The 12,836-nt window shown below is 35.8% G+C and overlaps 1 protein-coding gene across 1 annotated transcript in view; it reads left to right on the forward strand.

Moving 5' to 3' along the window:
• Positions 1-12,836, forward strand: part of EYS (eyes shut homolog) — an 836,985-nt gene that overhangs the window by 262,049 nt on the left and 562,100 nt on the right. The window contains exons 18-19 of the mRNA XM_032185496.1: positions 8,162-8,359; positions 10,739-10,860. Coding sequence (XP_032041387.1) covers positions 8,162-8,359; positions 10,739-10,860 — 320 coding nt within the window. The remainder of the gene's footprint in view (positions 1-8,161; positions 8,360-10,738; positions 10,861-12,836) is intronic.

A 12,836-nucleotide genomic window follows, 5' to 3' on the forward strand; every position in this document is an offset into this window, starting at 1 on the left:
TTTGTGGTTTTGTTGGTTGGTGAAATAAAAGTTTGCAACTTTTTTTTGTCTACATGGCAAGCCAATATATGGTGTAGGAACATCTGCCAACACAAATCGAAGTAACAAAATGATAATTTTAGCATGTTATAAATAATGTCCAGCCAATCTGGCAAATTTTAAGCAAATGAAAACAGAATCTTGAAACAGAGAAGGGTTTGTCTGCCCGAACTAAAGATGGCCAGTAGTATATGCAAAAACTATTTCCACAGGTACTAGGCCATGAAGAAAAACTGAGTTCAATATTAGCTTTCTGTACATTTTCTATATACTTCAGTAATTTCATTTGAGTTCTGATGTAGCAAAAAATGTAAAGAAAAGCATTTATGTATATGTCAGTAGGAATTAAATTTCTGGTAATTGTTTTGCTTAGTAGCATTCTTGTTTTTATTATCTGAGAAGGAATGAAGCATGATTTTATGCTGAAACCTGAAGTGCACAAATGTAGATATAGATTTACATCTTCATTGATTATTAGCTAGAAATTTGTAACATTTTTTACAAGAAAAAAATGCACTCAAATAATATCTTCAACTTCTGTTTTTGTCTGTTTTTACAGAAATTTATACAGGTATGGAACAATATATGCATCTGTGTGATTTTAACTTTAAGTGTGTGATGTGGGTCTATCTTACGCTTTGTTCCATCATTGCTGTATGGTTTGCATTATCATACACAATTATATGAATGTCCTTCACCTGAAAAGTGCCAAGTATTGCTTTGCAAATATTCTTCCTTTAAAAAACAAATAATAAAAACCATGTTCAACTTGTATGGATTTCACAGAAAATGCCTTTTCACAGAATATGTATAGAATCACAAAGCCATTCTTTTAATGTAAAGTAGAATTTGAATTCCACAGAAAATAAAGAATTTCCTGTAATTTTGAACTGAAAGAAAACACGTCAAATTTGTAAAATGTTATAGTAATACTTGGCTTAATTTCTGGTAATATCAATATATACATGCTTCCATGGGTATTCTTTTCTTCCTATCTGATTCCAGAATACTTTTTTTTTTTTTTTTTAAATGTGCATGGATTATATTTCCTTATATCACAAAGTAGATGAAACTAAGCAGCTAGTTGATAAAAAAGCACAAGCATGCAGGTACATCTGAACTTTTCAAAGACATAGAAAATGACAATTTTGAACATTTAATAGAGACAATTTAATCTTTATACTTAAGACATTTAATCTTTAGATTTGCAGGGACTTCAAATTTTAGGCATCCAACTTATTGCTCATTATTGTTCCTATTTCCTATTACATTAAGGTGTGTTTATGAAAGCCTTTTGAGGTAGGAGCTGTATAAAGTTGATGCAAACCAAAACACAGATTTCTCTGGAGTGTTCAAATAGTTTTGTAAAACAAAATTAAAATTATTGTATCTATTAGTTTCAAAAGAACGACTTGGGGAAAACCAGCAAGTTTCTTATAGATTCCAGGTAGGGATTGTTTTGTTTTGTTTTGTTCTTTTGCTTTTTATATAGCCTTCTAGTTCTGTTGTATACTGGATTATGTCCCATAACCAAACACATTTTTAATTTCGTTGAATGGCATTAAGTTTATTTGGATTTACTCTTGGAAAAAACAGTTGTGATTAATGGTAGAAGTGTCTTTTAGACCTATTGTTAAAAGGGGAATGTTTTCTGAAAAGTTTCAGAAAGACTGAAACTTAATGCGCTTGCAAGAATGTTATAATAATAAATAAGGGAAAAAAAAAACATGGAAAACATCTAAGAAAACATATTTATCATGAAAGGTTCACATAGCTCATTCATTTTTACTTCATATACAAAATTAATTTACTGTCAGTTTGAAGAAAATGGTTTCTCTGTATTTTGAGCCTGAGCTCAAACAAAATAGCATAAATTTAAACAAAAACAGTACTGAGTGAATACCAACTTTTGAAAAATTTCTTGTACACATACAAGCCATACAAAACTAGTCTGTGGTAGATTTATTCATTCTTATTCTTTCCTTCCTGACATCCTTTAAGTAAGTATAGTTTTCTTATTTCATAAGAAAAATGCTATTAACCCCATTCGCATGATATATGTTCTGTTTCATCAAATTCATGGCAATGGTGAACAGACTTCAAGCCAGGCTACTCAAATCCAGTGATACCAGTGTAATAAGGTTACTGGAGCTGGATCCCCATAAAATAATCTTTTAGTTATCAGATCAGCATCATGGTTTCCATCAAAGCAGCTAGCAGAACTAGGTCAGTAACACTCACCTCGTAACTTCACAGTGTGTCTTCCTCCTCTGACCCTGTGATGCCCAGGGGTAGGTGCTTCTACCTGGTTGGTTCTTCACCTTATCTATACCTCCGTGTGGACCATTTGGCATTGATGCCACTTCGTCTGTCTTCAGAGCTTTCTGTCCTCATGAGTTCATATTTAACACCAGTACTAAACTACATGATATTATTTAGGAAACTGACATTCAAGTGACACTCCTCTTGTTCTAGAACTAGCCACAGATAGTTTATTTTCACTATATTGTCATAATCATGCCAGCAGTTTGCAATCAGATATGTTTTGTCATTGATCCAGTCCATACTTTTACTGCAAAAATGCTGACTTTGAAAGCTGTTGTCAGATTTAATTCCTTAAAATGTTTGTAGCAAATGGCTTTTTTATTAAATTATTTTCCCCAAAGAATAACAACATTGAAGTGGTGCCATTTCTGATTATAATAGAATTCTGTAGAACGCATCACAACATTTCATGTAGAGGTTTATGCTGAGCAACTAAAAATAAACATGTGTCAATAGTTTTGCATAAGAAAATGAAAACTTATGTCAGGTAATTTATTTTCTATGCCATTTTTCTAAATTATGTTTTTGTCTTATAATAATAGCCTTAACAAATCAAAGTCTTTTTCAACAATAAATTATCTGTTTTCATTTTTCATTTATGAAACTTTGAACCTACTGTAGAAGCAACCACAGTAGAAAAGACAACTGATTAATATTAGCAGAATGACATTTCTGATTATGCAATACGCTTCTCATTCCTAAACAAAACAAAACAAAACAATGTGTTTTCCAAATAACTTATTCAGTATTTGATATATATTTTATGCTTATAAAGTCATACTAATTTGATATATTGTGCCACTGAAAACAAATCTCCTTCAACTGACTGTGTAATTTAATCACTAGTGCATATTCTTTTGTGTTTTGTTCAGTCTTATGCTAATGGAGAGATTTTTAATGCTTTAGTAAGGTAAAGGCATTCTATTCCTGTAATCAATAAAATACAGCCAAGAATTAAACAAGCAAAAAGGTTAAACTTGTGAAAGCTGTGCTAAACTTATTAACTCATTAATGAACTGGGTTTGAAACTTTCACAGTTGATCTGTTGGACATGCTTTCTCTTTTTGTCAGCTAACAATGTTTAGTGAATATTACCATTTCTACTATGTGATGACCAATTTAAAAATCCTGATATGTTAGTGAGAGAAGAAAATTTATGAAGACAGTTTATGTTATGTTTCCCTGGCATAGCTTTCCTTTCTTTCAAAAATCACACTTACTGTTTCAGAAACTTACCAGATCAAGTAAGAACTTTCCAATATTTAATTTAAAATAGATGTATTCAAATTAATCACCTAGAATTATGCATTTAATAGTTACATATTTACACTGAAATTTTTTAGCGAATATTTTACTTTAAAACAGGAGACAATGGAGACAATGCAGCAATCATTCTGATAAATCTACTTCAATAAAGAAATATTGCATATGTACTCTGTTTGTTGCTTGATTTATCCAAATAGCTTTAAGCATACAGCTTTGTAGAAAACACTGATATGACAGCAACAGCAACTGGGCATTCATTTCACTAACATGTAACCACCACTGCCTGATACCATCCAACTTTAATCTTTGTTTAGATATGCCCTTTTCCAAAAATTCTACTTTAAATCAGCAAGCATTCTTCTCTTACATTCTTGCTACTTGTATTGATTAGCATAACTAATCAATTATTTATTACTGAATGGTTTTCAGTATTGCACTGAAAGTAATATAAACATTTATAATCTTCTGAATAAGAGAAGAGTCTTTTACATTATGAATTCTCAACACTGAAGGTTAAAATTAATTGAGACAAGGAAAGAGACCAAGTAGGTAAGAGAATCTTCTATTTTTTCTTGTCTTATTCTTCGTCCAACCTTCCAGATTAGTATGAATGAAATCTTAGCTACTTCAGTGGCAAATAAAGATTTTCCATAGCAAAGAAAAATTTTCCATGCAGGGATATGCAAGAATGCTATGTGGGAAGAAAAGAGGTTGAATTTCCAATTAAAGTGGCTTAAGGTGAAGGTGGCTTAAAAGAAGGCAGTGAAAAAAACTGTTTCGAATAATACATAAAATTAATATTGTATAAGCAGATATGCTGACAGCAGTGTGATATGGTGATGCACTGCTCAGCTCAGTGGGGCAGGATGTGAAGGCAACCGCTCTAGAAAAGTTTAAAAAGCCATATTCAAGAAACTGGAGAAAAGCTTCGTGAACACAGGCCCTAGTTCTCACTGGGATGTTATGACGCTGACATTTCCTGGAAAGACAGTATGACAAGACTGGAAATTTTTGGACCATGCTGGGGACAGATTTTTGAAACAAGCACAGGGAAAGCTAAATATGGGATATAATTTATTGGGTTTTCTATTTCTGAATAAGCAAGAGGTAGTTTGGGGTGTAAAGATCAAAAACAGCTTTGGCAACAGTGGCAGTGAGATGATGGTGCTCATAATCCTAAGAGAAATGAGAAATGAAAGCAGCAGAATAATGACCCTGGGTATCATGGAGCTGACTTTGATTTGTTCAGGGATCTGTTTGGAAAGCTCCCATTGGAGACTGAACCAAAGGAAAAACTGATATATCTTGGGCCCACCTAAACCACAGATGGAGCTGTAACTAGCAAGGCAACAGAAGGCAACAAGAAAGAGTTCCAAAGGTCTACTGGTAACAAAAGATAAGAAAAATGAGATCCCACTGCTGAATGATGTAACAATGGCATAGAAAATTCTGAGATACTCAATGACATTTTCATGATTTTTTTTTTTTTACCAGTAGGGGAAGTGATCTTGCTCAGCCTGGAGAAGAGATAGTTTCATGGGGACCAAATAACAACCTGCCATTTATTTAATGTGAATTTACAGAGAAGACAGATTCAGACTCCTTTTCTCAGTGTACACAGTGAGACACCTACTCAGGCTTTCATTAAAAAACAAACAACAACAACAACAACAAAAAAAACTTATAATCACTTACTGGATTTGAGAACAAAAATATGTCAATATTTGTTAAAAATAGGTTTATGAAAATACAGGTTACTTTGGTACCTTGCTATCTGAGACTGTTCACATTGAACCTGCTACATTTCAAGTATTTCCAAAAATCATCTCAGAAATTATGTTTGAGATAGCATCTTCACCTAATGTTTAAAATAAATTATGAGTTTCTGAGTAAGAAAAACACACAGATTTATCCATAGTTCTTTAAAGACCACTGTCTTTTTGAGGCACAGAGACCAACCAAAAGTTGTTCAGCTAGTCTTTGTTTAAGGATACAGTGTTAGTGCACATGAAAAGGAAGAAGAAACCTGATATGTTTCTGAATCAGCAGAGCAAAATGTTTGGGGGAAAAAAAAAAAAAAAAAGCATTCATAGAAGCCACATGAAACTTGGTCACAAGATAATGAGGTAAAAAGCTTGTAGATTCATTAGCATTCATATGACAGATCTGTGCACAGCCCTATTTATACCAGACAAATATTTGTAAGTAATATAAACCGGTGGCCTTTAGGACATCCACTCTCACTGTTTCTTGTCTGATTATTCTCCAACTGTTCACCAAGACTCTGTTATGCTCTTATCCAAAAAGCAGCTGGTATCCAGTGTTAGGGAATACTACAGTAGCAGAAAACTGATGCAATGTGGCATGACCTTGCTTTACCTACCAGAAATGTGTACCTCCCAAAACACTTGGCGTGTAAAAGGACAGGCAAATCTGTTTAATGCTTTTTCCATCAACCCAAAAGAAAAACAAGGACTGCATTACTGGATCATCTGACAGTTCCACTTACCATTGTGAGCCATGTGTTAAGCTTATTCATGCGGGTGTGCACTCCGCATTAGGAATCAGCAGGGTTGTCACCCATGTCAAGCTGTCCTGATATAAAGATGAAAACTTCAGGGCAAAATATCAATGTGCCATATGGCAGCGTCTGCTATGCAATCTCTGTGAATTCCATAATTGTCAACTGCTTGTGGCAGAATCACCCTGCATCGGAGAGACCACTGGCGGCATAAAGACAGGAACAACTTGTGCCATGCTTTTTCGCCTCCATCGGTGTCACTGCTGGGTCAGGGGGATGTTTATTTTGTTTGTTGTTGTTGTTTTTTACCCCAATTCTGCTCCTGCTTGTTGTTTTTGCTATCAGAAGTCTAGAGATTTCAGCCTTTAACTTACTCCACCTTACAGTGAGGATTCAGCTCACCTAGAATCCTGCTGACATTTTGGAGAGCACGTTTCATTATTATTAAGAAGACCATAGCCAGTTGACTACTATGTGATCAGCAATCCCTGTAACAAAGGAAGGCAACCAATACGGAACAGTCCAACAAAATTTTGTCTATAATGTCAGTATGAGCAAAGGAGGAGATATGTGGCTTCAGCTGACTGATGCCAATACTAAGCGTATATACAATAAATGTGAGTCTAACTGGTTGATTCCTTGTCAGGAATTCCCATCTGAAATCTTGAGTCTGAAAAGATACTGAAAATTTTCAGGACTATTATTCGAGCCACAAAATATGGCTTACCTCGTGGACTGGGTGCAGGCACCCAGGTGGTGGCAGCTGGAGGCAGTGGGGCTCCTCTGAGGGGAGGCCATGGTTGCCTGGTGTTTCAGACAGCTCCAGTGGCCCCGCTGCAGGGCACAGCTGGGCCCTGAAGCCAGAAAAGCCATGCAGCAGTTGTGTGAGAGAGGAGTGAGAAACAGCCCTGCAGACACCAGGGTTAGTAAAGAAGGAGGGGGAGGAGGAAGGAATGGCTGGGCAGCCAGAGCTGGGGCACCAGCTCAGGGGAGGTGGGCAGAGGGCCAGAAGGACAGCAAACACCAGACAACTCTTCTGCTAAGCACAGCATGGACGCGGCCCAGCCTCAGCAGCTGCAGAAAGGCAAGGAAGCTCCACAGGGCCTCAGAGGAGCTTGTGCACAGTTGGTTGCAGCCCTGAAAGTCACCGAGCTCTGCCTGAAACAGCCTGAAAGAGCAGACTTGCCGTCAGCAGTGCTGAGGGAAAGAGGAGGCAGCTTTACAATCCCATTTGATCTCTGTTCTGTCTGCCCTCAGCGTTTTGAGGTTTTGCTGCTGAAAAACATGAACCAGTCTTGTTTACGTGCTAACAAAGTGAGACTCACTTTAAAGGGCCGTTTAATCTTTTTTGATCTATTTATTGAAAATTAAGAATTTAGATGAGGGCATGTGTGACCCAAGATCACCATCATACAATTCCGTGATTACCCTGGATAAATGTACATAATCTGTTACACATTGCAGTGTTTGTTAAAGTAGAAAGAGACTGTGAGAGATTTTGTATTGTAACGCATTTTTATACACTATGGAGGAAGACACTTGTTATTAGAAAAACACATAATTTCAGTAAAATAACTTGTGTGCAGTCATGAATTGCAAGCTGAGCAGTAATATAAGGTTACTTGCATATCTTTCATGTTCAGGATTAGGGGTTAACTATAAACAACTTACATGGTAACTGAGATAATAATATCGGAAAGAAGTAACATTGAGCCATCTAATGGACAAGGATAAACAGAAAGAAAAAACAACAACAAAAAAAGCATAAATATTCACATAACTATTTTGATATTTAAATCCAATGTCATATGAAAAAATATATAAATTGTCTTATCTGTTTGTAATACTACAAAGCAAATAAATGTTTCTGCATGGTACTATATGTATCTCTAAGACCTTCCAACTTAATTTTAAGCAGGGATCTAAAGAAAATACAGCTCATAATAGGCAGCAGCTGCAGGGATATGTTCATTAGTTAAACACTGACAGCTTTGTTATTTTCCTTTTCAGGTTCAAACTGTGAGTTTAGGCCTTGTGAGGCCAGTAATCCCTGTGAGAATGGAGCTGTGTGCATAGAAGAAATGAATGTGAATGTTTTTCCCCTTGGATTCCAGTGCCAGTGTGTGAAGGGCTTTGCAGGTCCACGCTGTGAGATCAATGTCAATGAGTGCAGTTCTAACCCTTGCCTCCACGGATACTGCTATGACAGTGAGTTCAGTCTGGTTACTCCTTTTAATGTAGAGTAGTCTTTCTGTTGAAGCATCTGTAGCTACTGAGCTGCTCTGGGGAGAGCAGTGGATAATTTACTGAAATTTAGCTTGTCTGGAGCTCCACAGCCAATGCCTGGAGGATTATTTTTGCCAAACTGCCTCAAATCCTGGCACTGAGGTTTGTGTGTTCAGGGGGTCAGAATTGCAGCTAATGAGAAATTTTAATGAGATTTGTGCTGTCTCCTTTGATACCTAAATTAGCCAAACATATCTTACACTGTGCGTCTGATGAGAGAATATTCAGGTGCTGAAAAGGGGCTCACAGAGCAGTTAGGCACTGTATATATGCCTAACAATTCTAACAAGTCGAAAAACTGCATTAAATACCAAACATGCAAAATGGAGTTTCTGTTTACCTTCAAGTGCCCTGTATCGTGCAACTGACTCTTACTAATAGCTATACTTACATGCTTTAGAAGCAATTTGATGATGAATTGCTCTACCGTGTTCTGTTTGGGGTGGCAGGCTAAATTACTCTACCATTATGTCTGGAGTACTTTTTGGAAAGATTTGTGGGGAAACTACCTATCAGACACTTTATGTGCTTGGTAAACAAAAGGAGAAGTGGTAATTTTCAGAGAACCTTATCAATGCAGTTGGAAAGCAGAATGATGTCTGGAGGTCACAGCCAAACCTCCTGCAGGAAGCTGGACTAATATCACTAGAACAGATCAGATGTTTTTTTTCTTGCTGATTTGAAAGCCTACAAGGATGGACAGAAATTCAGGAAACTCTTTGGGACAGCCTCTTCCACTGCAGCACTACTCCTGTAGTGATTTCCACTCCCTTCTCCCTTGATATCCCAGCTGAATCTTCCAAGTCATAGTTTTTGGCCATCGTCTCTTATATTGCCTGTCACTACTGAGAGAAATTCAGTTTTCATTATTGTAACTGCTCTTGAAGTTATTATTACCTAACCCTCTAACTATTAAACCTTCCCCAAAGGTACTAATACAAAGCAAACCCAGCTGACGTAACCTTTCCTTATAGGTCCCATACTTTAAGCACTGGACAAACCTGCTTGTCTTCTGCTGCAGCCCTCTCCAGTTTTCCCATATCTCTTTCTAAATGAGAATGATGACTTGAGAATTTCCCTGAAATTCAGTATTTTTAGACAAATTTACAGAAGATCTAATTAATGTACTGTTTTTGAAAGATGTCTTAGAGATCTGACCCCAAATCGTAAAATATATCTTTGCATAATACTTTCCTAGTTAAAAATAATGATTATAAATGAGCTTTAAGAATTCCAAGTTTTCATACATGGGAATAAGGTGAGTGGTTTAAGGTGGAATACGGTTCATATTTTATCTAGTAAAGATTATTTCCCAAGATGTTTACTGATGTTTTCTATTTACTGTATATTAGTTAAGACAGATTTTTGAACTGGAATTTAGATGAGATGTAGTAAAGTTATTCATGCTAACAAAGTGCCAGATCTCTTTGTGGGTGGCTTGTCTTTGTGTTGCCTCTGAAATTGACTTGTATCATATGGATGTCTCAGTTCATCTGCACTCTGCACACTGACTGCAGAAATGTGGAATCCTGAGGAAGGTGGGGAGCTCTGAGCAGATAAAAAATGCTGCTGCTCTGAAGGACTTAAAGCATTTAATGAATATAATAGCAACTATGTGTACAGACACAATGACAACATAGATTCTGTGGTAAATCTCAGAGATAATGAAGAACCCAGGGACCTCTTTGAGTTGATAATAAATCCAGGCCTGTAAGAGCTGCAATTATTGCTCTCACGAACTCCTTATACGAATGTAGTACTCTGAAGATTCCTCTCCCTTTAGGTCATTAACGATGAAAAACGGATAGAATTCTTATCATTAGCATGATAAGATTGAAATGAAGCATGGAAATCTATCATAGATTGAGCTGCCAATTTCAACTGAAACAAGTTTTCCTTTAATATAGTGGTATAATGTGAGGCATTCCTTACAAAACAAAACAATCTCCCCCCACCACCGAAAGCAAACAAAAACCTTACAGTGTTTAACCATTCCTATCTCAGGCACAATATTAAAGTCTTATATAGTTTCTGCACAGTTTATAAGTTGTCATCACTTTTTCAGAAGCATTGATTTATAATTCTTATATCAAAACATTGGAATTGTTTAAGTAAAATGCAGTGCCGTAATCTGTTTACATATTTTAAAAGATGTTTTGAGGTAAAGTATTTCATTTATTTCAATTTTCAACATGTCCACACCTTTCAGGTAAAGATAGTCCAAGTATTTTCCAGGGTAGTCATTTCTGTAATATACTACATTCAGTTGTTAATTCTGAAACACTCCTATCTTTGTTACAGTTGTCGATGGCTTCTATTGTTTGTGCAATCCAGGATATGCAGGACTGAAATGTGAGCAGGACATTGATGACTGCATAATCAACGCTTGTGAACACAATTCTACGTGTGTTGATCTGCATTTGGTTAGTACAGAATATTTTTTAATTAAAATGATCGCTCAGTTTTCTTCCTAAAATATAAAGCAATACTATTGCAAGTTCTGAACCACCACTTAATCCATACACCTGCAGAGTTTTATAATTAGGCTTTACAGTCATTGCTTTTTTATTATTATTATTTATTTATTTATAATGATATAGGCAAAGAGGTGAGAAGAATGTTTTTACCATTTAAAATCAGTTATTCAGTCAATATGGTTATTTGAGGAATTTTAAAAGAGGAGAATATTTTCAACTAAGTGTGTTTATGGCCTCATTGTAACCATGACAGTAATACTTGTTTACACCGATGACATTAGTCTCAAAGAGGCTTTAAAGCCATTTTGCAGAGTAAGACGCTTTTTTTTTTTTTCTTTTTCTTTTTTTTTTTTTTTAAGTACTTCAGCATTTCCTTTCAGAATTCTTCAGTTTTATTAGTTCTTGAAACTTGGAAGGTGTTAAAGGTAACTTCTTTCTTCTCAGAAATAAAAACAGTCTACCAACTGATTCCTTCATGGAAGGAAAGGAGGAGAAAAAGCATTTACATTGTGTAATCTTTGGCACTAGAAGTGGCCCATGTTCTGTGTCAGACCCTCCAGGAATCTGTCAGGAATCAATTTGTTTTCAGTATGGACACTAACACTGTATAATATATGTATTGTCTTTTGGGAACATTCATACTGTCAGAGAAATTAGATGGGGTTAAAAAAAAAAAAAAAGGAAGGAAGAAAGTTTAGTATTATTATTTCTTCTAGTTTCTCCAAGTACACTTGTGAGAAAATGAAATTAAGGAAATGATAAACCAAGGTGTAGAATTCAGACTAAGACACCTAAAAGTTTGTGTCGATACATGAGCTAAGTGTCTAGGCACCCTCCAATGGTACTGTGAGTCCTTGATGGTGCAGTCAGCACAACCCAGAGATAATTCAGCCACAAATCTTGTAGATGTTCCCTTTGGATGATCTGAACAACCCTGTAGTGCCCCTGACTGTATGGCTAGGCTGCCCTAATGCTGAAGTAGACACCCATGTTTAGGTGTCTGCATTCCCAGTTGACTCCAATCCAAGGAGCCTGGAATTGTTGGGGGTGAGGGTGATGTCTAGTTTGGTTGGTTGGTTTGGCTTGTTTATTTTTCTTTGGTACATAGATAAAGAAATTTTGCTTCTTTCTGACAAATCATGGTGATAACCCACAGCTATCACTATTTCCTAAATTTTAACAGAAGTTACCTTCTTCAAAAGAATTTTCTCAAATTCTCTAATTTCCAGAGATTTTTCTTCTTTTCACAGTCTGAATACCTTACACATAGCATAAAACGTTTTGTAAATGTACTTCAAGAACTAGTAAATGCCTTGGACAAAATTCAATGCTTGCTACAGAGACCACAGAGCTTGTGATGTTTTTGTTCTGGTCCTTGGCCATTATTGCAAATCCATATTTCTTTTTAACACTAGACTGCAAATAAAAGTTCAGGCTCTCAAACTGGACGCATATTGCCATCTTAAAATCAGGCTAGAGAGGGTTCCAGAAATAAATTTTAAGCTCAGAAGAAATGTGTTATCCTGCTATTATGAAACTGCTTTATATGTAAACATTGCATGTATTACTCCTGTCTACAGCTGATGCATTGAAATACAAAAAGTTAAAACAAACAAAAAAAAAATAATTGTTTTTGTTTTTTAAAAAAGCAGAAGTTAAAACAAGACCTTTCCCCTCTAAAACAAGGTATCAGGAATTGACAAAATTATGGGGTTCTTTATAGGATAAACGTATCATCTCACCAAGAATGTCTGCTAGGCTTCACTGAGTGGGTTGTAATATTGATCCAGGGGAGTGTTTTGTTTATGCAAAATTAAACCTGAGGAAAAATGGTAGCTCGTGGCAACTTTTAATACAATTTTAGATTTTTCTTCATATGCCTTTCATGCTTTTGTTTTCTTGATTCATTTGTGTTTGGTTTT

Source organism: Aythya fuligula, chromosome 3 (genome assembly GCF_009819795.1).
Source record: "Aythya fuligula isolate bAytFul2 chromosome 3, bAytFul2.pri, whole genome shotgun sequence".
In the NCBI taxonomy this organism is placed as follows: Eukaryota; Metazoa; Chordata; class Aves; order Anseriformes; family Anatidae; genus Aythya; species Aythya fuligula.